The sequence below is a fragment of the Epinephelus lanceolatus genome, chromosome 14, assembly GCF_041903045.1.
Source record: "Epinephelus lanceolatus isolate andai-2023 chromosome 14, ASM4190304v1, whole genome shotgun sequence".
NCBI classification, from domain to species: Eukaryota; Metazoa; Chordata; class Actinopteri; order Perciformes; family Serranidae; genus Epinephelus; species Epinephelus lanceolatus.
Window position 1 is genome coordinate 21,099,412 of NC_135747.1, and position 27,127 is coordinate 21,126,538.

Here is a 27,127-nt window from a genome sequence, read left to right on the forward strand (position 1 = left end):
CATTAGAGCATAAACATTACTCATTAGGTTATTATCACTAATTATTTGTACACTTTGTTAAACTGAATAATAGTAAACATTTTATATTCCACATCATCTTTCTTCATTTTAGCTCAAATGCTGGATTTATGTGTACAAACTCCTGTTATATAGATATATAATATAGATTTTTTTAAAAAAAAAAAAAAACATCCAAACCCAGGTTCTATATGTAGGTCTGAATTCTGATCTTTAAGCTCTGTCCTTTACAGTCACATTTTTGACGTGTTACTGTTCAACCAATCACCAGAATGAGCAGCATCCTGTCAGTAAATAAAATCCATTAAGTGCACAAACATGTTCGGTACATACATTACACAACAGCAGGGGAGGGGTCTTCAGACAGGGCAAATCAGCTTAACTGGGAACACGTAATGATCGTATGAGGTCAGTCAGCCGCGTTTCGCTTCCTCAATGTGTCCAGCCAGCAACCTCAGATGTGACACCCTCCCCCGTCAAATCAGTCCAGAGCAGCCTGAATGAATCCACTGTGCATCTGGAGAACCTCTGGATCGTCTCCAGACTGCTGCATGCTGATGTCACCCTCTTGTGCGTAATGTGGTCCCCACCCTGCCAGCAGATCAGATTTCATCCCAGTGCATGTTGAGATGTTGAGGGACCATACACGTGTCAGTGTCAGTGTTACCATCAAGTTGTTGTTGTACAATAATTCTTACATTTTGAGACTACAAGTAAACACATGTATCAGAGACAGTGGATTTTAGATAACTTTGAGTGATGACGCTTGTTATACAGTCGACATTTTAACTTGTCAGCGTAAGAAAACATCTGTGCTTTTCATGTCATGTCCAAAAGGCCCATTGTTCTCACGCTGGGATGATTTAAAAGTCAAAAATCCTCAGATAATCTGAATAAAAGACCTGTCTGTATTTGCTAAAGGTTTGGTCCCAAGGATATTGCCAGAGGAGAGATGTTAGAGACAAGAGCAGGAGACAGGAAAGGTTAAACTAATCACACATTCCCTCCAAGCAGAGAATTTTATTATAGAAAAAAGATTAAATAAAGACATATATTTCTCAGTAAAAGCATCACAGCCACACTCACAATTAAGCTTAAACTCTATGCAGCAGCCTGCCACCACTTTGATTGCTTTGGTTTTCAAACATGCTTTAACTCAGGATACAACTAATATTAATCATACTGTTTTAAACCACATGTAGTTTGATTTCAGGAGTTGTTAGTGCAGTGCAATTAATGAGGCACTTGTCAAACACAGGTGTAACCAATAATGATCATAATTGCTGCATTCAGGTGTGCTACTTCCGGGATCTTGGTGATGTGCACGTTATCCCACTGCCATGGCTGATTTAATCAGTGTTGTATGTTACACATCTGTGCTCTTCCTGTCATGGCACAGTCAAAATGCTGTGGAAAAGGCAAAACTGTCACTTGAATGGAGTGATTTTAACAATTAGAGTTCAGTTGATAACAAGTAATGATGCACTGACTGGAGTTGCTGGTTTCCACATTCACAAGCCACTTTGGAAAGTACTATCTAATATGACTTTAAAGTAATCACTCGAACTTGGTTACTTGGTTCGTGTAAATATTCTGGTGCAGGCTTGGGTCACATGTGATTTTAGCATTTTAAGTCTTGTGTGTGATTTATACTTTGGGATTTATCCTGGCTTCTTATGAGCAGAGGAACTCTCCACTCGTCATTAGGTAATTTATACGATGGAAAATGCCGTAGGCTTGTGCTAATAACGTTAGCATGTTTTATTTGTTTGGAAAATGTGTTTAGTATAAGACATTGTTTTGTCAGTGGATTTTGTGAGCTGTAATGGAGCCGAATTTTGTAATGTTACCTTCGTTAAATGATTCTGTTGTCCCTGCCTTCATATGAGTAGAGGAAAGTCTGCTAGCCGTTAAGCTAATTTGTGCAACTTAAAATGCCATAGGCTTGTGCTAAAAACATTAGCATGTTGTATTTGTGGGGAAAATGTGATATGTGAAATTGTCTGTTTTGTGTGTGTTTTGGGTGTGTTTTGAATCAACTAAACTTAACACCACTTCACAGAAACATCCGCCGCTGACTAGTGTTTTGGAAGTGTAATTGCAGAGTGACACATGACCGCACAAGTATGCTCACAATGGTGTAAGCTGCTGCGTAAGCTGGGTAACATTCAGTGAGTATGACAACTCCCCAAAAAGTGAACCCAAAACATTTTGATCGCCCCCTGGTGGCTGGCTGCCATAAACCCTGCCCCCTCCATGTTAGGATGGGACATGAGCCAAGCAAAAATCAAAGTGAACTTCAAATAAATATTTCTCAAAGATGGTTGTGTCATTTTATGTAGTTCTTATCATGCTGATTAATGTTTTCTGTTAAGTTCGGTTTTAATTAGTTATTTGAGGCTATAAAACAGTGTTTGATGTCTTGTGTCAATCTGTTTTTCCAAAACTGGGTTGGACAGATGAATGGGCGGGAAGTTGATAGCTGCCCGGCAAACTCTGGCTCCAAATGGCATCAACACAAGATGGCAGCGCCCGTATTTGGGATATTTTGGCTTCATTTTTTACAAAGTGAGGAAGAAGAGATGCATTGTCCATGATTATATACAGTCTGTCGTAACATAAACACAAGAATACTAATTAAGCGTTAACTTACATTTTATTCATCACTAACCATGAATAGTTACAATTTTCCCTCTGTTGTAGAAATGTGGGGCGAAGATGTACGAACATATTCACCACAGTTATAAGGGCCAGAGGGGGATCCAGGCTTAAAGTCACCATCACAGAAATGTTAGAAATTCCTCAACTTCTGTACCATGAGGTATTTTCCAGTGAAACAGAATATTTGAGCAGTGCACTGTTACAAGAGGGATTTAAATCAAATCCTTCCACTGCTGAGCGGACTGCTGTTAGATCAGGAGGAAGAGACGATGACCTCAATTAAATAATTCGACCTCTGCCACATTGTTTTGGAAATGAAAACAAAGGTTTGCCCTCTGATATCCAAGCACACTTCTCATCCTATCTCCATGTTGCTCTGTTAGCTAGCTACAACCCACAAACAGTAAAAGGTGTGTATATTTATAATACTTTGATATGGGATGCCAAAGTGGCGTCTGTTCATTCCAGTGGAGTTGCTCACCTGGAGCATATGCCAAAAAGGTCTTTAGCTACCGGGTTTACTTCCGTGGTATTTCGACTTGCTGAATATGTGCAGTAGTGTTTCTCTCTCTGACCTCGCCCGCAAATTCCCGCTTGGATCATAGATTTTACATTTCGATCACATGACAGACTTTAAAATTGTTTTTCTTGGCTCCAGGAAAGTTTTACAAATATAAAATCTCCATGCATCAAAAATTCACAGTAGAAAAGTCAATATTAACCTTGTTTGCGTTTTGCGGTAACCTGTTAGCAGTTTTACAAACATCTCTTTTATAATGGTAGTGGCTTTTTGTGCCACAGGGAAATTCTTCGCTGCAATACCGCAAGTGGCCACTGGGAAAATTGGCTTCAAGACTGAACAGCATTCCTGGTGGCCTGGACCAGTGTGGCAACATATTTGACCAAGTCTCATTTGATTGGATGAGCTTTTTCAAACACCCCTGAGCGCAGGAGTAGTCTTCAAACATTCAAAAAATTTTAACCTGTTTTTACAGAAAGTCTAATATGAAAAACACCAGTGCCATAGTTAATGTGTTAGTTGTGTTATGTGTATGTTTCATTTATGATTATTATAACTTGTTTTGTCTGTTATATTGTCATGTTAATGAGAGAAATACCATTTGTATCAGAATATGGTAAAACTTCAGTTAAAAGCCTCATCCCAATTTAACGCCCAGCCCCTTTTACTAGCCCGGTGTGGCTATACATTTTGACAAATAAAAGCCTGTCTCAATTAGAGGCCTGGATGGTTGCCAAGCAGCTCATTTTCTTTAATAGAAGTTCTTTGGATGTATAAAAGCAGGTTGTTGGCTACCTCAAATTATGTGTTCGTTCCTTGATTACCCTTTAAGTTATCCATATTCCTTTAGTCTGTAAGGGTCCTCAGATCAAAAGAATCAAAAGGGCTTTTCATTAAAATCAATTCAAGTTGTAAGTATTGTTTTAACAGGATAAAGTGTTGTCGTGTCGGTATGCTGGGTGCTGTAATCCTCAAGTGCTGTAACACTCTCTCTCTTTGATGTGCAGTCTGTTGGAGCTGGATCAATTGATTGATTCATAATTAATACATGATTTGAAACCTAATTTTTATACGAGTAACATTCATACTGGTTTAAATAAACAATTAAATTGTATTTCCCAAACTTTGCTGAGCAACAGTTTTGTATGAAAGGAATTAAAGGCCTGTCCCAAATATAGGCCCATTGATTTCAGTGACTCAAGCAAATAATAGCCCGGGCTATTAATTGAAGTTTTACGGTAGATTAGAAATTCTATAGGAGAGGTTTTGGGTTTCTTACCGCTCCTGCACAATGTATATTTTATATGTGTGTTTTATTTATTTATTTATTTTTTATCACATCTTGTGTGCATATTAAATTCAAATTCAAAATGTATTTTCATTACATGGGGACTTTAATATTACAGGGGCACTGGCCCCCTTACTGCCTCCCCTTAGAACCGCTACTGCTGGAGTGGTCCTATGATCAATATATCAACAGCTGGCACATAAATACAACAAATAAACCCCTTGGACACACATTTTAAACACCACACATATTTAAATTGAGAGGAATATGCACAGAGTAATTGATGAATTCACTCCATAGAGCTTCATGTAATCATCTCTGAGCTGTCTGAGGAGGGTCGCTGTGGCCCCAAGTTTGTTGTCCCTCACAAAGGACTCTAAGTACCACAATGCAACACAGAAAATATCATCTCCTTAGCTACGGCTTTGGGAGCTACGCCCCAAGAAGAAGAAGAAGAAGAAGAAGTGGGAGGCTTGCCCCTGAAAGGACTCATTGTAGGGGAGGGATGAGAGTGTGTGAAGCCTCGGTGTGTGTGGTGTGACTCTGTGTGTGTGTATGAGGACTGTGGAGGAGCCCCCTCCTCCTTTAACTAGCTGGTCAGCAGCGGAGGGATTAGTGAAGCCAGCTCCACTCACACTACCAACAGAAGGAGGGGGGTATTGCAATAAGCGTGAATCATGCTCGTCGTCATTACTACCGGCTGGGAGTGGAGCCGAAATTGTGCAAGATACGGATAACAGCGAAGAAAGGTCCGTGTGGATCGAGTCAAGTTTCCAGAGAGCTCCTCTTTCTGCCGTGGAAATGCCTCACCAGGGGCTGTGCTGCTGCCGCCACCGCTGCTGCTGCCTCTCGGACCCGTCGCGTTACTCCTCTGCGTCCCTCGCATGTGCTTTATGTTGAACAAGTGACCGGGATATCAACCTGTAAGTGAGGACCACGGACCAAAGGACGTGCGGATATACATATATAAATATTCCTCCTGTTTTATTTTTTTTTGCCGTGCGGAGATTTTTACCAGAGGAAAACAGAGAGGGGGAAAAGTTGTACTTGTTGGTCAAACATGGGGAACGCAGGGAGCATGGACCAGCACACTGATTTCAGAGGACACAACATGCCTCTGAAATTACCCATGCCCGACCCTGGGGAACTGGAGGAAAGATTTGCAACTGTTTTGGTAAGATATATATGTAAAAAAAATGTTCATTTGTGCTCTTTGTTCCCTCCATGCTTCAGTGTCCTGGGACGGGACAGCTGTGTGTAGGTTGGACCTCTGTTTGTCCAGCACGCCTGTCCTTTGTTGTTCAGGAAAAAAGGGGCAATCCGAGTAAAAAGGGGCACTTATATCAGAGACTGAGAGACACTGCACAGCTAGACTACAAATCTGAAGGCTAGATAACACTTTTAGGTCTTTCAAACTAGTGATGAAGTTACATGTGAGCATTCAATCCACTACTTTTTTTTTTTGGACTCAACAAGTTTCGGAGACTCTTTTCCACATCATGCCCAAATACATCAAACATCCACTTTTGGCTCCCTCAACTCCAAGCACAAGATAATAAATGTTTACTGGACAGTTCTCATTTAGCAGCCCACGTCCAGCCTCGGTGCTTCTGTAAATTTCCACATGAGACACCTGCAGTCAAATTATTGGTTTTATGGCATTCTTTCCCCGCACCTTCCAACTTTATGAGCCGCAGACGCTGGCCCACTACTGAAGCTCTAAGTGCCCAGCATGCCAGCTCCTCCTTGAAACATCTGTCACATCATAAAGTGTCAACAGCGTATGTCAACAATTATGCTACCTGGGAGCGAAGGCTGAACATTCCTGTTGTTGCTGAAAGGATCCTCCAGGCTTTAAAGTGTTAACAGGTCTCTTAATAGGAGGAAAGTGTTTATTTTGAAGGTTGACGAAAACTTCTTTCACCAATATGTTGACTGATTTGTGGGGATTTAGTTGTAAGATGGACTAAAGTCATTATAAAGGCAATTACTGTAACGTTTTGCTGACAAGGAGATTTTCCAGTACACAGCTCCCCAGTCTGTGAATAAAGGCCGAAATAGAAGAACAGTGCAGTGATGGTGAAATTTGAGAGCTGGTAAAATGTGGGTCAAATGTGATTGTCGCCTGGCCTACTGCTCCCATAAACATCAGCCGCTCAGAAGGAGGAATTCGACTTGAGCAAGCAGGTTCTCACAGCAGTGGCGTGATTGTAAAGTTATCTTAAAGATGAGAAAAAGGTCTTTCTTTTTAATGCAGGGATTTGTTTTTGTTAACGTCAGTGGCGTGGATTTTTTTAAGCCCATTACGAAAAGTGGATCGAGTTCAGGTGGAAGTCAAATCATCTGATACTGTGTAGGTCACCGTGTTGTGTTGGGGTGTGATTACTGCTTGTCAGACACTGATGAATCCTATTCTGTGCAGGAGGCAGCAGACTTTGGGGTAGAGAGGTTTTGACGTCACACCACAGAGGGATTTAGGCCTTCTCCTTAATCACGTCTGCTTTTAGAATCACCTACTTTTTTGTTGAAGCATCAAGGTTTCCCCCTCTAACGCTCTAAGCAGTACATGTCAGGGATGAGAGAATGGTTAGGATCCATACATTCGGTGTACAAAACTAATCCCATATTATGCTTTCCAGAATAAATAAAAAATCTACCTGTCCAACTCGAGGATTTTGTGGGCTGGCTGTCAGAAAAGCTGATCCTCACAGCATGTCAGGAACTCCCCCGCTCCCTCCCTTCCTCCTCCCCTGCTGCCAGCATGATGCCTCAGCTCTTGGCGGGATGGAAGCCCTCCAGCATTAGAAGAATTTAGTGCTATAATCACCGCATTTAGTGTTATTTACTGCCATTTAAACCCTAATATGTCTCGGCCGTGCCTGATGGCAGTTGGCTCCATTGATTGCGGGAGTGAGTGGCACTGTGTGACTCTGATGACATCACTTCAATTTGAATAGCAGATGATTAGGTTGATACCTCATCACGCCTCTCGGTCGTCTTTGTGTCACAACACATCAGTCATTACCAGTGCTGATGAATCAACATTTAAGTGTACTTGGCTGCCGATCAACGACCCTTTCACCTACTCATTAATCTTTCCTCTCTGTCATCGCTTCCTTTATCAATCGTAAAATGCCTAACAGATTATTTTAGACGTGATGCAGGTCTTCCTTCAACATATTCTCCACCTTCCATGATGGAATAGCAGCAGCACTGTTTACCTGCCACTCCTCATATGTTTGATCAACAGGCAAGCACTGGATCACAGTAGGGAGCCGTTTGGATTAAAGGCTCGCTCTGTGAGCCACCACATTCAAACACTCGCCTCGCTAAACCCTTGAATTTCTTATCAAGGACATAAAGTGTTTGAATTTGGGTCCATGCCGTACGATGTGAAAAGCTGTCTTTTATACTGACTCATGACCTCCATCATCTGAGCAAACCACATGTGTGTAACCACACACAGAGAATAAGGCCAATTCCCACAGTAAGAGTTGTGTATAGATCATCAGCTGAAGAAGTTAGTAAGTAAGTTATTTGATTCATAGGCCTGCGGCTAATATTCGCCTCTGTTGTACAAGAATTGGCTGATGATGAAAGTGAAATACCTTATCAGCAGCCGTTAAAGGAGACACTGCTTCTTTTGTGTCAATTCTCAAGGCATACTTTTCCCTTTTGTCATAAAAAAAGCTGAATTTCCCTGTGTGTCAGTGCTTAGAGTTGCCTTAACATTCAAACAGTTGCACAAGAATTCTGCATTTAAAAAAATAGAACAGAAAATTAGCAATGTTTCACAGTTTCCTCCTTTAGATTAAAATCACCGAATCAAAGAATAAATAGACCGCCATGAAGCACTTGTCAGCATCCAAAAAGTATTGATTTGTGATACTCAGCCCTGATATTTGGTTGTGTTTCCTCAAGATCAGAGATACCGGGGCTGTTTGTTTTTGTATCCAAGAAGCCATTCACACCCATGTAGTTTTGCACAGTATAAAAACCATTTTCCAACAGCTTGTCAGCCGTTAAATCCTTGTAAACATGATTGTGGTTCACAAAACTGTAGCCGCTATGGGTCAAAAGCTCCAGGAGCTTGTGGTGCATGGAACAACTGAGTAAACTGACCATGGGTGGAGGGTTTTTTTTTTTCATTTTTGTCAACTGCTTTTTCTGTGGTCAAGAATGAACTGTAAAGCTTAATGCAGTTGATGTTTATGTCTAAGCTTAGTGGTTTTCCTCTGTGCACGTTCACAGTCAGCGACCTGACAACAGTAAGAAGCAAAAGTTCTCACCAGGATATGACCTTTTCTTTTCTCGTTTGTCTTTTTCCAGGGACAGCATTTTATTTTAAAGCGACAGTTCACTTCTTACCTGGAATTCTATTTATTAAGATTGTTTTGGTGTGAGTTGCCGAGTGTTGGAGATGTCTGCCTTCTCTCGATTTAAAATGGAATTAGCTGGCACTATTTCCTTTCTATCAAACTACACCCACCAAACGTAACACTCCGCTGAAGGAAGTGTGCATCTACTCATGGACGAGAGGCTCGTGCTGGTGACAGCACAAGATGTAAACATTAATGGCATTCTCCTTGGCTGAGCTGTAACATTAGCTAGCTCAGTGGTGCTAGTTGAGCTAGCACTAGATGCACACTTCCTTCTGTGCAGTGATACAGTTGGCGCATGTAGTTTAAGGAAAGAAGAATTTGTAGAGAGAAAATAGTTCCTACATGAAACTGCTTACAACAAGGTCTGTGGATTATCTGGAGTAACCGGGTCATGATTGCTGGAACAAGACATTGCTGTTGAGTTTTGTCAAATGTGTTTTTTGGCACTTTGAACACCACAAGCCGAGTGCCATCTAGTACCAATTAGTTTCAGAGGAGGCAGACATCTCTACAGCCAATATCTCCAACACTTGGCAACTCACACCAAAACAATTAAGGTACAGGATATAAGATAATTTTGGAGTTAACTCTATCTCTAGCTAGGTTTGACTGTTTAAAGTTTGTATATGAAACATATATAAAATAAAGCTGTCTATTAAGCCTAGATAGAGTGATCTGGCTTTGTGTAATCATAGTACCACTTTCTGGAAAAACCTTGTGGTTAAATGCCCCCTGAGTCGACATTTTCTACTAAATGAAAAGCTCCCATTGAAGACTCTGTCTCATGAATCCCTGAGGCCAAGGGCTGATCTTCGAAATAGACTTAGGGTAATTGTAATGCAAGGCCTCTGCCCTGATAAGAGGCTAATTCACATGTGACCTTGGCAGTGAAGTGAGGTGTAGTTTAAACCCAAATATTCATTGTTTAAAGCACCAAAGGGGGTGTAGACTTCCATGCAGGTGTGAGATGGAATTTATCCATTGCTTACAAGTTTTTACTGAGCAGTTTGCCATGTGTTTAAGGTCTGCTCTTTGCCTTTTATGTCTTGTTAATGTTACTAGTTGTTGTGCTTTGAGGGTTAGGTTTTCCCATAGCTCTATTATGGGAAACATCCAGGGAAAAATGGCTCTCTGGAAAGCATGTTTGCAAGTCTTCACCTCTCTGGTGGTTGCCATAGCGTTGGTGAGACAAGTCTAGAAGAAGAAGATGGGTCACACACGATGATTAGCCAGGATTGGAGCAGCCCTCTTGGTGTTTACTCTACACAGCACTAGCTGATATCCCAGTGTATCTGCTGGTCATATCAACATCCCGGTAGATCAATCTGGTCTGCACTTATTGCCTAATCAATCCAACACTGTCGTTTAGCCAACCATTAGAGGGTATAAACAACGCTTAAAAGTGGCAATTTTGTCTCTCGGTCTTTAAGTGCACACTAGCTGAAAGCATGTGAAATGACTGCAGTCAATCTCTGTGAGTCACATGTACAGTATGAGCCAGTCTATATGCTTCATGCTGAACCACAGGAACATGACTCTGTGTAACAGGAATTCAACTCAGGCCTCGTGTCTGCTCCTCTGCCTCGGCTCGCCACAGAGCTGACATCAAATAAACCCACATCCAGGATACCATACACTTCAATCTCAGGGCAGTAGTTTTGGGCGAATATCATGACTGCTGTCAGGGAGGCAGAGACGTTCACAGCCACTACTTGTTTAAATGCCATATGGGGACTATAGGCTTAGCTGTTGTTGTAGCTGCTCTTCTTAATAGTCTGTCCAGATTACATTTAAGCTACTTTGTTTAAGGGCCACCGAAGCACCCCTGAGCTGCTGTTATTTGTTTTGCGACGCTCTGCATCTGAAATCTACTCCTCAGATTAATCATGAGCGCTGTCATGTCCAACTGAAGTGTAATTTGTCACATTGACAGGTCCAAGCTAGCTGTGCTTTTTACCTGCACACACCAGTTCAACTGGAAAGCCTTACCAAAAGTATTCAGCTATGCTTTAACAAACTGAACAGAGTTGAGGGTGTATTGCAAATGTTGCTTCCGATCTGCATGATGTGTAAATAGATAACATTAGCCATAACATCTTAATTCGACCATAGTATGTCAAATGTGTGCCTCATGTTCAGCTTGAGACATTCTGTCCTCAGGCAGTCAAAAACATTGATTAATGCTGCTTTAAACATTTGCTTTGTCATTGTTTCCAACATTATTTGCCATTGGAAAGGTGATTTTTTTATGTTTTTGCACCTTTGTAAAAACTATTATTTTGTCATTCAGTATACATATACATATATACCTAAATTCAGACAGTAGGTGTAAGCACAGATGATTGGCAAATTAAAGGGAAAAAACCTGAATAAATACTGAAGAAACATAAGAGATGCAGATGCTCTCAAACACAGTATGAGTAGTCTCTGAATGGTGTAGGTGCGAAATCTCCATCAACCCAGTCGCCTGGAATAATGTTGGCAATGAACATTTCTGCAAACCACAGATGTGTTACATTTGTGTGTTTCATATATAGCAGCTTTGTTCAAACTTTACATTTTAAATTTCATTTTGATGTCGTAACAACGCTGTGGTCAATATGTGGTTAGGTTTAGGCGCAAGAACCACTTGGGTAGGGTTAGGAAAACATCATGTTTTGGCTTAAAATACCGGGTTTGGTTGCTATAATCATGGCCGGACACATCCAGAACTCTGGTTAAAAATGCCTGTTTTTGTTGGTTGCAAAAACTGGTCTGCTTCTTGGCATCTGTCTTGCCTGGATGCCACGCCATCCACCATCCCCTCCTCCTCCGATGAACTACATCATACGTATAAAACGTGCTAAAAGGCCTATCCGTGGTTTGCAGAAACTTACAATGCCAACATTTTATTCTGTCGACTGGGCTGTCTCAAGCCTCCTGAATGCCTTTGAGAGACGAAACGAGTTCATCTCTCCAGAAGAGTTTTACAGACTTGTGAAGAAACAAATGCACTCATCTTTAACCAGGTTATATGGTGGAATTATGGGAACACCTTTAGTTTATTCCGAAAGACAGTCTGACTTTGAGAATTTGACTGTCCATCTCTGAGCTTGTGATTTGTCTCTCCCAATGCCATCTACTTTTTCACCTCTGTGCAAACACAGTGATGTATCTGTCTCCTACATTGCTACATGGGACCCAGGAAGTGACTAAGCTAACCCTCCTAGTTTTTCCATGTCGACTCTTCTTCATTAAAAAGCAGAACAATGGGTATTGTCTGAGGAGCAGAGGGTGAACACTGGCTGAATCCCGTGCAGCAGGCCCGGGGAACAGAGCTGCCCTTTATTCTGTGGAGAGCCCAAGACGGAGCCTGGCACTGGACCCAGACCCGGCAGGCTGCGAGAGGCCACCACACATACCCAAATATGCGTGTGTGTGCGTACATGCTTGTGCAGGGGCATGTGTGTTTGTGGTGTAGCCGGAGCCCCGGGATGCTCACCCACCAATTAGCCGTAACAGAGCTGAGCATGAAATGCTTGGGGAGCGATGAGATCCGTCAGCCAGTGTGCTGGCCTTTGCAGCCTCTCTGAAGGAATGTGAGGTGCTGTGGTGTTGAGCGATAATGTGCTGCTCGAACCCTGAAGCGGAGCCTGGAGGCATCTTGCCTGGCTGGCAGAGGGTCAGCTGATTATGTGCGAACAGGTCTCTCTTGGCTGTGTGCAGGCACCACTGAGATGAAACCACTGGGGCTTCAATCACTATTGTTATTCTCAGGTCAGTTTTGACATCCGCACATTTGGGGGTGGTTTGGTTTTTTGCACTGCAGCGTGGGTGGCAACAAGCACTGACCAAGGAAAGCAATATTAACTTTAAGGGGTAACTTTGATATTTTCAACCTGGACTCTATTTTCCCATGTTTTTGTGTCTTGGTGAGAAATGGGAACAATAGATTTTGAAACTGGTCCAGTATTGAGCGAGCCTGTGTCGTGGCTGCAGCCGGCAGCCACGACACAGGCTGCAATGTAACTACTCGGGGCATGTGTGGAAGTGCTTGTTTTTGCCACTGATTATTGTTAAAAATATCTTACTGCATTGTGGAAAGGATCCCTGCAGAGATAGACCTTTTGTTGAAGAGTTAGATCCTTTTTGGTAAACCAGAAACAGCACAGAAATCTCTATCGCCAAAGCCAGACTCCATATAAATAAACAGTAATTTTAGCATGTATAGAGCCAGCATATTTACACATCGAACTGGGTGACCTGAGGGTTTATTTCAAGCAAACCAAAGTTGGTGATTACTGGAACAGTGGAAAAGCTAACCAAAAAGGTTTCTGTGAGTTTTATTTTTGATTTGGTCAACTTTGAATGAAGCGTGTTTTGTTAGGATAAAATTACAGTTTATTTAAATGGAGTCTGGTGGCTCTGATGATAGAGATTTCAGGGCTGTTTCTGGTTAAACATAAAGGATCTTACTCTTAAAAAACAGTCTGTTTCTGTATGGATGCTTTACATAAACATGTCAGACACTTAGAATTATAATCTAGGCCTGTCAGTGGCAAAAACAAGCACTTCTAGTGGACATAATTGGATGGTGCACATGTATGCCCTGAGTGGCTACCGGTTAAATGTTGTACTGAATGCCGGCTGTCAATAGAAACTGTTTTCAAAGACTTTCCCCAGCAGCTTTTTGACGTCACTCCTGAGTAAGGCTTTAGTTTTGGATGTAGCTTAGCACTTGGCCATGGATATCTTTGCTGTAGGTCTAACTGCGTAAGGAGCAGGTGTACGATGATGCAGCTTGGAACAGGCCACTCCAGTCCTTTCATGTTGGTCACAGCCAGTCGCCAGTGTTGTCCAACAGAACCGGTCCAAGGGCCACACAAAAGAACAGCAGAGTCACTGCTCTGTGGAGAAGTGCATTATGGTCAGGATCTGTCCGGGGTCCAAGATGGCAGCTGGGCTAATAAAGTGAGGTTGCTCGGCCAAAGGGCTGCACAAGAGTGGGTGTTGTGTTATGAACTGTTGAGAATTAGTTGATTTTCACTGTGTTCAGCTTTTTATCCAAAACCAAGTCCAGGATATCTTTCAAATGTCGGTGTCATTGTGACAAATTAGTGCCGTGTTGTGGCTTCAGTGACAATTTTATCTTGTGGCATCAATATTTTTGCTCACTTTTAGGGACCTTGAGCTACGTCGAGTACGTTTACAGTTTGGTTTTCGACTTCCCCTGATCTGCTGACTTAGTGTTTTTTGTTGGATCTGCAGGGTGTTGGTTTTTTAGGCCAGCACAAGGAAGCAAATTCAGGGTCTGTCAGCTGACGTTTTGGAGTTGTTAGAACAAGTTCATCAAGGACTTTTTACAACCTTGTACAATAGTTACACAATGTTCTTCCATCCAAATGCAGGAAAGTGTTCAGACAGAGCTTTACCACCAAGTTCTCTAACTTACAGTCTAATGAAAAGACTCAGCAATTCACTTTAAAGTTGCCTCGTTTCTTTTTAGCCTTTTCTTCTGAGTGTTTTTTCTTGGGACATATGCTGCCTTTGACGCTGCCAGAGTCAAAAAGGCAGGTTTTGTCGGGTAAAGACTTGCCAGAATTAACATCTGCAGAGCAGAATGGGAGGTCCTGTTGCATTTGAATGTACAATCTCTGAAGTACATTCAAATGCAACAGAACCTCTCCAGAGTTTGATATAGGCCCCATCATAGCCCCACACAATGTAGCAGTCTGTTGTTTCAGGCTTTATTGGACAGAAGATGTGCCTCTCACCCTGGACCCCCCACGTAAAACAAATGCAGAGTGGATGAGCCAAAGTCTCATAGGTTAGGATTTAGGTTAAGTAATTATGTACTTCCTGTTAAACTTAAAAGCGAGCGCAGGGATTTAACAAAATGTCATCCTGAGAAGAGCTCATCATTCAGAGGGCCTGAAGATTAACATCACCCTTTTGATATTTTTGGCTTTGTTGTTCCTGCTGTAGCCAGTTTATTCACTTGAACACATTTTAAATAGTTCTCCCACAAAACACAGAACTTACTATCACAGGATCAAAGCCATATGTGAGCAGGTAATTTCAATGAGAAGCTTGTAATAGATGCCTCATGAGTCACAGTGCACGACGGATACGTAGACGTATCGGTTTCTTATCGTGTTGAGTGAGTACGTTCAGTCAGGCACTCAGATGTTTTAGCTTTAACAAATCTGACATTGAAGACACAAATTGGAAAGGGGCCAACCATAATACAAATTGCTCAGTGGGCTGGTACTTTGTCCGCACTGTATCCATGTAGGCTACAGCTTACTCTGCTTGATGCACTTCTGTCTGGCCCCCAACACTGCTGCTTGCTGCAATGTTTTCTATATTATTTTTTTGTTGGCAAAAAGGTAGCAATGTGAACAGCGACCGTGTATATTCTTGTGTTATATAGCTCTCATACAGCTTCTCCTCATTGGATGATACAGAATGATATTTTTGTGTAAGCCACCCTGCAGTTCAGAGTGCATCAATCATCTCATCAGTAGAAATGATTGTACTTTTTGTGTTGGAGAGATGATGTTGTTGGATGTCCGTGAAATCACTGTGATGGGATGTCTTATGTCTTTAAGCTCTCTAAGCTTTTTTACTCTAATAAAGAAACAAAATGAACGTAAAATATTAAGAAAACAGAAAAAATGCAACCGTACACCTTCTGAATTCAAGTTTCTCTCTTTCTCTTACAACTTTTTAACTTATCGTAAAAACACACTTCATTCAAACTTGACAGAAACAAAATAAAACTCCCCAAAACCATCTTGAGCACCTTTCATACATGCACTGCAGTCCAAAATTATCTAGAAATTACCTGGAGGAGCTGTGTGTGAGAACGCAAATGTCCGAATCAGTTGAATCGGACATTAAATTGACTTTATTTTACAAACTCCCTTGAACAAAGTCTGTTGAATGTCTTTTGAGCTCATCTGTGTATAGAGCAAGTAATTGTCCGAAGAATTCACAGCGAGAAAAGTGGACGTTTTCATCATGTTTCTATCATGAGGCTTTTTGCAAATCCAGACAAAAACAAACATCCAAGGTTGAATAACAAGGGTCATATACATGAAGATGGCAACAAAAATATCTAGCTGGAGAGATGATAACATTAGGGAACTTCTGTTTGTAAGTGCCAAAAATAATTGTCAGATAAATTTAAGGAACAGCAAAACACTCTGTTTTTAAAGACCAAATTATGAACCAGCTACATAGCTACAGTGTAATCCGCATCATGTCTTGCCCCTGCATGTTCTACCTAGGTGTCACCCCTCGCCTTAACCTAGCAGAGTATGTCCAGTAGGTGAGAACGCCTCTAACCTGAAGTTGAATTGCATTGCATTGTCCGAAGTTCATATGAGAAAACGGCTTTCGTTAGTGGTTCCACTGTTCCAACATTTGCCCTCTTTGGTTTGTTCAAAATCAACCCTTAACTCATCGATTTGAAAATATGTTGGCTTTAAACGCTGTTTCCCTTCCCCTGTCTCTTGCTGCCCACTGTTACATGAGCAGATATGACTGCTGAACAGCAGCTCTCTCTTGGTCCATGGAGTGTTAAAATTAGCAAAATAAAATGACAAAAATCTATTTTAAAATAACAGCTGGCCATTTACTCAGTCAGTCGCCTATAGCCGATATATTTGACCAATAGCCCAACCCTATTTTCCACATTTGTGAGATGTTGCACTGAGTGTGTTCTAGTTTGTAGCTTTCCACTCTTATTCTATTATTTAAAGATTAAGACTATATGAAGAAAAGGTTTGTTTTATGTTGTATGTAAGTCACAGTTGCTTGATTGTGGCCTTAGTGCAGGAGGAGGTGGAGATGTATTGCACCACAAACTATCCCAGTTTCACTTTTCATCTCAAGATGTTGCCATAACATAGAAGAGGATGCCCACACACTGTCAAAAGGGGTCATTTTTTACGTATCCAGAAGGTGACAAATTGTTTAGAACATGAAAATCGTGTCTGTTTTGGTCATGGGACCACTGTCAGCACAACTTCACAGATGAGTGTGTGGTGGTGTATGTCATGGGATGTTGAAGATTAAAAGCTCTCAAGGATTATACTTAGCAGCATCATTAAATTAGTCAGCCTCCTTTTTGTGAGCTCATAAATTCCCTCTTCATCCCTCTGCCACCCACTGAAGTAAAGTTTATTAATGCAGAAGTAACAAAACTTTATCTGAAGTTGTTTTCTTCAAACCTTATATAACAACGTTCAAGTAAACCGATGATTTCATCCGATAACCCGCTGCATTTACACTCCTGTGAGCCATTGTTTATCTTAGAGATAAACAACTTTTTCAGGATTCATATTCTTTGTTCGCTTGAACAAGAACATGGACTCCACCTCAGTCCAGACACTTTCGCAACCTCGTAACATCTGGCCTGGCTGGAACTCATCTGTGTTCATGTATCACTTGTTTTGTTTGGACAACTTTCTGCTGCTCCAAACCATCTCCATAATGTTTCCGGTATTTGGATAACGTCCAGCATGAAAGTCATTCTGTATCAGGCCAAAGTGATTTTACCCACAATGTAAACACTGCACCAGCCTTTTTGCAATGTACTGTATGTTTGCCCACAACACACCCATGTAAGTGCTTTTCAGATGTCTTCCTGCAAGATGTATTGTGTTAAAGTTGAAGCAGGGAAGCTTGACTTTACACTCAGTCTTTATTTTTGCAAAACGGAAGTTATTTGATTCCTCCCTCTTGCAGCTGCTGTATTCTGTGTGTATCACTGTTGATTTCACTGTGTCATCAATCATATACAGTATGATGATGCATGTCTGTGGTAAGGCTCACTCAGTGCACTTTCAGAAAGTACTTTCATGACAGATGGGGCGTTGTGGAGAAAATTACACCAATGGGTAGGCCTGTTATAAAAGTTATATTACCATCTTATGATACAATATATAGATATGACCTTAATCATTTTGCTGACCTTGATATTGCCCGTTGTGTTTACATGTGTATTTGTAGACCTAACAATATCATCAACATTTTAGCTAACATGATGCCAGAATAAACAGCAGGGTTTTCCCAGCCATTATGAAACTTGGGCGCAGAGATTCTCCCTTTTTTTTTCTTCTTTCCATCGCCACCAACCTGCATGAATCTGGATAAAAAATAAAACAAAACGACAACAAAACTTCAAAGACGACACAGTGTAGCTACACCTTTGGAGTGGAAGTGGCACAATCCTGGTAGTAATTAGCTTGCCAACCCCTGGCAATGAACCAAAAAGTCCGTCATTTGTAGTTTTACCCTCCAGTAACTTCATCCTGCACTAGCCATCCATCCCTGGGAGATGACTGCAGCACACCGGCCAGATTATGTAGGCAACTGCGGTGTTCTCACAGCTTCGCTATGCTTGTTACTTAGTCGTAAGAGGCATCACTTGGTTTTGTTTTTGTTGGCCAATTTTTGTGCTAAGTCTCAAACTGAGTAATTTTGGGCTACTCCTATAGAAGTACTAAAATTTTATATGCCCTTTCTGGTGCAGTGGTTAGCAATGTCGCCTCACAGCAAGACGAACCTGGGGTGGGGGGTTCAAACCCCGGGGTGTGGGAGCCCCTCTGTGTAGAGACTGCATGTTCTCCCTGTGACAGCGTGGGTTTTCTCTGGGTACTCCGGCTTCCTCCCACAGTCCAAAGACAAGCAGGTTAATTAGTGACTCTAAATTGCCCTGTAGGTGTGAAAGTGAGCGTGAATGGTTGTCTGTCTCTGTGTCAACTCTGTGATAGTCTGGTGACCTGTCCAGGATGTACCCCGCCTCTCACCCAGTGTCAGCTGGGATAAGCTCCAGCCCCCACGCGACCCTCAAGAGGATAATAAGGGGTCACGGAAAATTAATGAATGAGTGGTATAAAATGGTCTCAAAATGACAATATTGTTTATTTCTGGGACAATGTATTGTCCATCAAAAGTAGTAATTATGAAAAGCCTACCAATGAGGTGGTATCTTTCACAGAGAGTAGCTGGTAATGAGCTTCTATCAGTGTATGTGAGGTTGGCAGAAGTACAGTAAGATTACACCGTCCTCACACTGAGGTAAATGACTGGAATTTTATTGGAATGTGCTCGTATCGGGGGGGAAAACAAGAGGCCAGGCTCCCCATTTGGTCGAGAGACATTCCAGCGCACAGCTTCACAAACATAAACACTACAGTCCCGATGGAGGGGGCTGCTGAGCCGGAGCAGGGGGTCCTGGGGATTACAGACCTAATCTGAGGACAGACAGGGGACACCTGTGCCCTCAAAGAACGCCGAGGATTATGAATCCACACTGCTCTAATGAGGGGAAGACAGCTCGGTTTGGATAGCACATGTCTCAGGGCCATGCTACTCCTTTCTCCCTCATGTAGGCAGTTATTGCTCACCATGAAAATGATTTTGATTGTTATATGCCTGAGCTGCAGGGCTTCTCCACCTCCCTGCAGGGTAAACAAGGAACTACATGAGTGTAATGTAATGCAGACATGCAGTCTGTCACATACTGGTACACTTGTGGAGGTATTTTACAACTCATAGTAGCCTGCAGCGCCAACCTCATTATATCTGTGTAAATGCCTTGAAAGACTTAAACACTCCTGTGACTGACGCAGCAAGCATTGGGAGAGAACAGTACAGCATTCAGTCATTTCCGGAGTATTGAGCAATTTGAAAGTATTTGTTATGACTAGTCTTCAATAACTGATGCAGTCAGAGGTTTTCTTGTTGTGGCAGGCAGTGCGGTGTCTGTAATGCTCATTGAAAAGGAGCGATTGGTTTTAAAGAACAGTAATAAATTAGTGGTTGGAACATTGCTCTGAATGATGCAAACTTGGTGTTTACAACAGCAAGCTCTGTTAAAGTCATTAGTTTGATTTTGCCCCCTGTCATATTGCTTATAGGAGCAGAGAAAACTCTTTTGATGATCTGGATCAAATACTGCGAGATCTACTGGCTCGGTCTGTGAGACTGGAGTTTCTCTGTGGTTGTGGTGCATTAGCAGGGAAAAAGGTAGAGCTGGAAGAAAGAAGAGAGCGTGGGCGTGTCTCAAACTCATTGCAGCCCGAGTCCCCAAGGATAAATCAATCCCTGCTCTGAAAGATATCTGAGAGGAGGCTGGGTGGCTGAGAGGTGCTGCGCTGCACACTTTTGTCTGTTTCTGTCTGCTGTTAATGTTTATAATACAGACATTAGAGGAAGTTACACAGTGAAGTATGGGCCTGTTTTCAATCACTTAAACCACCTTTCTTGAAGGCAGTTTTCTTGCTGTGGTAATTTGGTTTTTAGATTGTAATGGGGCATGAACTGGAAAAACTGACTTAAAAGAACTCATCTGTTTCACCTCCAGTTTTTGACTTTGCTTTATATTTTTTTGTCCACAGCACATCACATTTACCGCAACCCCTCGTCCCGAAAAAAAAACCTCTTGTATTGTATTTAGCTCTTTTGTTGAGTGCACTCAAATCAAAATTGCTTTTACGTTGGAGAGCACTTATACACAGCTTTCCTCAAGAGTCAAGTGATGATGTGAAAGCCAGGATGTGGAAGTTAACTGTAATGCAACAGTCCGCTTTGTCTATTGTACCATAGTTTTACTCCTGGTGAAGTACTTTGTGCCTATATTGAACATGCCCAGTGTGGTTTTCTGATGAATTTTCTTACAGTAAGTGCACAAACTGTGCAAGAAGATAAAGAGGATAACCCACCTGATGGTTCAGTAGTTCTGTTAGTTCAGTTAGCGATTATTTTCATTATTAATTAATCTGCCTGTTATTTTCTTAATTACTTGTTTTTGTTTTTCAATAAATGTCAGAAAATAGTGAAAAATGACCTGTGCAGTTTCCCAGAGTCCAAGGTGACACCTTTAAATGGTATGTTTTATCCAACCAGCGGTCCAAAAATCCTAAGCTATTCAGTTTATTATCATGTATCACAAAGAAAAGCAAGTTCTCACATTTCCCTGCGGGGATCAGCAAAGTGTTTCTGATTTTAGGGAACATGAAACCACCAAATGTTTGGCTTCTTTGCTTAAAAAATGACAAACACAAGTATTGGATGATCAAAAAGTTGCCAGTTAACTTTTTTCTATGGATTAACCAATTAACTCAACTAATCGTTGCAGCTCTGTCATCCAGACAAGCAGCATTTGAATCAAATGAAAGCACCATAACATCATCAACACTAGAGTGTAAAAGTGATCTTGTGTTTCCTCTTAACTTGAGTTAAGACTTGGAGCTAACTTGCATCGTCAGGTCATTTTTTTTGTGCTTTGTGCATTCAGTTTGTAACATTTGTGTGACAATGAAGGCCCATTCTGAGCTGATTTGGTAACAGTGTACTCAGAGGAATGAAGCAAGGAGCAGAGGAACATTGATATAAAAGTGTGACTTGTTACTTTCCCAGGTTATATAGGTCAGTTTAGGTCTGTTTGACCACGTATATACTTGTATTTAAGACTCACCGTCATTCAGATGTGTAGCTTCTCTATTTTTAAACATAGTCTACATCTTTTCACAGCAACAGCAACCAAGGCAGGCCCTTCATGTGGCTGTGTGTTTGCCTTTGTACCCAGCTGTGCTGTGAAGGCCGTGCCTCCGCAGACCTCCTGGAAGGTAGCGGGTGGTTGGTGGGCTTCCAGCCAGCTGCCTATTTTTACTCTTTTTATGACTCAAGCTGCTTAATGAGAGGATACATGGTCACTAATAAGTTGTGTCCATATTTCTGAGCCTTGTGGTTTGATTTGAGTTAAACATTGACGTTTATTGATATCAGTAGCAGCTGTTGAAGACGAGCTACTGATTGTAGTATTTACACATTTGTGGCTGGATCTGGTGTGGTATACTGTAGCTGCACCGTGGTGTGGTGAGAGGTGATCACAGGCATTTCCACTGCACCTTCACATCAGAGGAAAATGCTCTGACCTGGGGTCATGTCAACCTGCTGAACCTTAACAGTCCACACTGTGTGAGTCACTTCCCTCAAACAGATGGAAGGGTTGTGTTTAAGGATCTAATACTATACAGGTTTAATGTTTGACTATATACAAATGTTAAATGTAGAATAAGTGTGCCTTTTTGGATAAGTTGTTGTGACTGACCTTACAGCATGTACAGTGAGCATAGCGCTGCATGAAATGCTGAGCACGAAAACATTTCTTTTCCCCGTGTCTTTTTATAAGTGCAACATTTTACCTGGATATAATTGTAACACTCAGAAAGGCCATGGTCCAACACACACACACACACACACACACACACACACACACCTCTTGTAAAGTCTGCAGCAATCACTTCATCGCTTTTAATACCAAAAGGTTAAGGTTTATTATCTGTGCCTTTTAAGATGTGCAGCTCTTCCTTTGGCTTGGTGTCTTTGTAATTGACTTGCATGGCTCTACTTTGCAAGATTTTTACACACTAAAACCAGAAGGGTGAAAAATTGTGATGATAAACTGGCAAGAAGGAATACTGATACTACAGCATTAACTACCTTCTAATAATCTACATTTCAAATACTAATTTTGAATACTAATTCATATAAACTTTGTGTAAGATATCACTATCTACAAACATTGGTTTTGGATTGTATGGAAGTATAACTGTATAAAATGATGGATGTAGGCACCCATTGGTTTATAGACTCCCATTTTGAAGGTTAAAGTTTGACATTTTGGCTGCCGCCATCTTGGTTTTTTTTGCAGCCAGAAGTGACCATATTAGGCAAGAGGGTGGAGCTGTGGTGATGCCACGCAGACAGCCTGTCACTCAAAGTGACTCGCCCTTGATTATGCATAAATTCAAGCCTTAATGAAACGTAAATAGGTGGACAGGGATTAGCTATATGGACAAAAACTTTTTTTGTACCAGACTTTAAACGTGTTTATTTCTGTTGTTATGTTGGCAATTTTACTAAAGGGGTTTATAGCCAGCCTCATGTGGCCTTGCAAAGAACTTCAGTTATTGGCATTTCAACGTTCGCTTCATTTTTCCAGCCCCTGGAGGTTGCCACTTGGTTGTAAGATGACATGACGTGTTTCCTGTTTGTCATACATTGGGGAATTCCCCCATGTGTGAGCCCCAAAACTGCAGGAGTGCCTGGAGTGGTTTAGAGTCTGGTGTAGGATTCATGTTTGAGCTGAAATTCACAGCTCTAGCTGTCTCTGAAGGAGTTTACTGGCCAGCAGTACAGATGTAGAACAGCTGCTGTGGAGATGAAATGTCAGATTGGAAGCGTGAAGTGAGGCTGGAGATGCACTGAAACCCCACAATTCACAGAGAGGGGTTGGTCATCCAGGACAGTAAATTCCATCATTTTCCCCCATTATCATTTTCATGTTTTTGCTGTCTGGAAGGAGTTTCTTGTGCTTTGTCATGATTTCTGAGTGTTACTGACTGGCATGCTTTTCTCCTTGATGTTTGTTAAACTTCATCATATTCCTTTGCATGATGCTCTTATTATATTAAAGCTTCTTAGTGTGGATTCCTTCCCTCGAAACGCGACACATTTGGCATTCTGCTGTTTTGCTTTTAGGGAATAAAATCTCCACCCAGCTGACAGGGTGATGTCAGGCAGCTGCTATCATGCGATGTTGAACTTGTTATAATAGCAGGTTGCACAAAGAGTAGCTACGTGAGTAAATACATGTATTTACATCCACATTTGTCCCTCGGTTACACTAGATCTTAGCTTCTTTTTCCTGACTTGTTTCAGACTGAGCTTTGAATCAGTGTATCTCTAGTTACTGTGGCAGAACCATGTGATACTTTTGGACTCTGCTCAGTTTGTCTGCATGTGTGTGGGTCAAACGTCATAATCTCCCTAATGAGTGAGCGTGTGTGTATTCGCCAGGGTGGTCTGCCGTCAGGTGTTGGTGAAAAGCTGCCACACCCTCCTCAGCATCAACCCATTAATACCATAGATGAGCACACACACTTGCAGGAACAGTGTGGCTGTTGGCATGGGGTAACCTGACCCCGGCGAGCTGAGTGCCTGTCACAGCTCATTAGCATTGGGATGAACTGAAAGCTGGTAGAAGTGGTTCTTTGCTTTAGTTGGAGCCTCACCAGGCAGGAAGCCCACAGCTCAGTGCACCCACAGCGACTCAGGAAAACCACCCATCCAGTCCGCAGGAGCACAGCACCTATATCCAGCACCTACATCATCACCGCAAACCCATTTGTCTCCAGGCCAACAGTACTCTAATATCTAAACACAACTATACAGGAGTCTAGGAACACCTTAATGATGTACCCTCCTTTACTTTCCTGTGTAATAGACTGTGGCTTTCTGTCATTTAATGTGAGCGTCTCCTCAGGTGTCAAATTGTATTTTAATGTGTTTAGGGGAGGAAAGTGGGTACTAACTCTAGTCCTCTGGTTAGCAGCCAGACTGAGTCAATAGATCCTCTCCGACTCCCAATTCCCTGCAGTCAGCACAGCAGCAATCAGCCGGCTGGCAGCATCTGCTGAATACTAATGTAATTTCCCTGCTTGCTCTCGTAGAGGAGACCTGACAGGCTGCACCCTGCGTTTGTACCAAAACCTAACTGTTGTGCTTTAAATGGAGTTTGATGCATGTATAGACACTGATAAACACTGAAAGCAAGTTGTGCTTCTATATTGGGATTTCAATTCACTTTGCAGGTTTATCGGCACACCTGTGGAAAAAATCAATTCAGCTTCATCAGTGTCTCTTTAGAAAAGCAAACTTGTTTAACTAAGGAAGGAACAGAACATAATATGATGAGTATAATGATATTATCAGCATATAAATCTACAAACTGGTTGATCCTGACGCTTCTTTTGTTTTGTTGCTACCGGTTAACTCATTTCTATACATCTGTTGTTGTCTTTACATTAGTCTTCCTCTCATGAGCAAGATATGTGAACGCCCTATCTCTGCCTCACGAGAAACTCTCTCTGCATTGATTTTCTTCTCCAAACGCACTCTTTTACAAATTAAAATGGATGATTTATAGATGTCCGTATTATAATACACAATTATAAAAAAATTCGAAGTCCAAAGCAAGTTCGGGATCAGACCACTCGATCAGTGTCGGACTCTACCCTGGTATTACTCGCTCATGGAAATAGGCTGGATCCCAGGATATTCCTCATCCATCTTCCTCTCGCTCCCCCTGCGAGCTCCGCTGGAAAATCCAGTGGAGTAAAAGTGGAGGCTTGAACACACACTGATAGATGATCCGGCCCATTGAATGCGGAGAGGAAAAGCACCCCAAGCTGAGCGGTGCTCGATGGACACATTTTTCCCCTTTTTCTACTCTTAGCAGCGGAAAAAAACTCTCACTAAAACACGTGATATCTTTTAGAACTGAAAGCTGCAAATGTAGATGCAGATGAAACACAATACACAACTAAAGGCTGTTGTTAGAGGAGGACACATCTGTACTATTTACATGTTTTGATGCTCTCACTTTGGAATTTTTCTTGTCTGTAAAAGTGTTTATTTTGTTTAGTTTCTGGTGACATATTTACATGCTCCCTGCTCTACATAGTGTAGGTGGCACTATTTAAGTGCTGGTTAATTGTTTCAAGGTTTTTCTAAGTCACATGAGGGCGGGGTGAATCACACAGGATAAAGAAAGAGAGTTGTGTAACAGTTTTTGGACGATTATTATTTTCATACACATGGGTTAGATTAGAATTGTCCTGAACACCACACAATTCTCAGGAAATTATTTCGAACGTCACGAAAGACAAATATCTTATTTACTGTAATCAGGAAGAGAAAGTTTGGGTGGACAGCGCAGACAATCATTCGCAGTGTCCTCCTTTACTTCAAAGCCTCTTGTTTTTCACTTTCTCTTAAATGCTCTCATTCACTCTCAGTGCACTGTTTTGGGATTGCAAGTGACTACTGGATACATGTGATGCAGTTTAGTATGGTGGGGTCAAGCTTGGTCGCCTGGTTGTCAGATTCAAAGCGTTGACTCAGACAGCGGAGCTTAGATGTTTCTCCTTTCTGCCTCTGTGTCGCAACCTAACTCATTAAGGCGAGACCTCCTTTTCCCAGCTTTGTTGTAAGACTGCTCCGCTGATATTTTGGGATTGTCTCATTAGTGGCTTTTCTGTCAGGCATATATTTGGGAAACGTGTTGAAGGAAATGGAAAATATTTAGGTAAGATGTTTTAATCAGGAGGAGCTGGGTGGTTGTATCAGGGTTTGAATCCCGAACTGTCGAGGAAGAAAACACAAGAAATCTAAAAAGAGAGGAAGAAGTACGCTGGTGTCTTGATTACCTGAGACAAGGATGAGGATGGAGCACATGTGAACACTCGATCAACATGCTGTAACTTTAAAACTGATGGCCAGTTTGACAGCGTGGGATCTGAGAGAGGAAGCAACCTGTTAATTTAGGTGACCGTGTGACCTTTCCCCACCAGTACCATCACACCACACTTTTATTATTTCTCAATTTGTACATCCTCAGTTTCTTTCCTAGCCACCAGAGAGGAAATGGGGAGGCCCAAAATAGACAAGTGAGAAAAGCCCTTTGGTTAATGTGCGTCTTTTGTCACCTGCTCATTACAATGAGTATGAAGTTAATGGCCAAGTGGACCTGCATTAGTGCTTGCAATATTACTTGTGATTTTAGTGGGAATGGATATTTTATTTTCACTAAAAACAAAATAAAAATGATGATGTGGTTTTTGCTGGCGTCTGTAGCACACAAGCATGTTCCCTTACGTCAAGCCAAGTAGGGCGTACTCATGGGCCAACATTGCAATCAACCAATCACCGCCCTCTGACATCATCAGTGTGCTGCTCCTGTTCTTCTTTCAAAATTCCTTTGTGCTTCTTCAGAGCGAAGCTAGTTTTTTAAATTGACACAAACAAGCACAATTAAAATCCTCAGTAACACTGAAGAAAAACCTTATAAGCTACTGCAGGGTTAGCAAGTTAGCTTGCTAACTAGGTAGACTTTGCTAACAGATAAGCTTGCTGATAGACTAGAATATTAGTGAGCTAGCTTGCTAACTAGGTAGGCTATGCTAACAAGTTATCTTGCCAATAAGCTAAAATATGGTTAAATAACATTAAGGGTAAGGGTTACGGTTAGAGGGTTTGTGTATCCTTACGTTTAATGTTAATGAGCAATATTTTAGCTTATTGGCAAGCTTACTTGTTAGCATAGCCAACCTAGTTAGCAAGCTAACTCACTAACCCTGCAGTAGCTTATAAAGTTTTTGCTCAATGTTACTGAGGATTTGTTAAACTGTACTAACTTCA

General features: G+C 41.6%; 1 protein-coding gene across 7 annotated transcripts in view; it reads left to right on the plus strand.

Moving 5' to 3' along the window:
- Positions 1-4,964: 4,964 nt before the first annotated feature.
- Positions 4,965-27,127, plus strand: part of fmnl2a (formin-like 2a) — a 67,912-nt gene continuing 45,749 nt past the window's right edge. For 3 of the 7 annotated variants that reach the window (XM_078174454.1, XM_078174452.1, XM_078174458.1), the window contains exon 1: positions 4,965-5,661. In XM_078174454.1, the coding sequence (XP_078030580.1) occupies positions 5,548-5,661 (114 nt within the window). In that variant the 5' untranslated portion in view covers positions 4,965-5,547. The remainder of the gene's footprint in view (positions 5,662-27,127) is intronic. The other 4 variants (XM_078174451.1, XM_078174457.1, XM_078174456.1 and 1 more) reach the window with 2 other exon arrangements.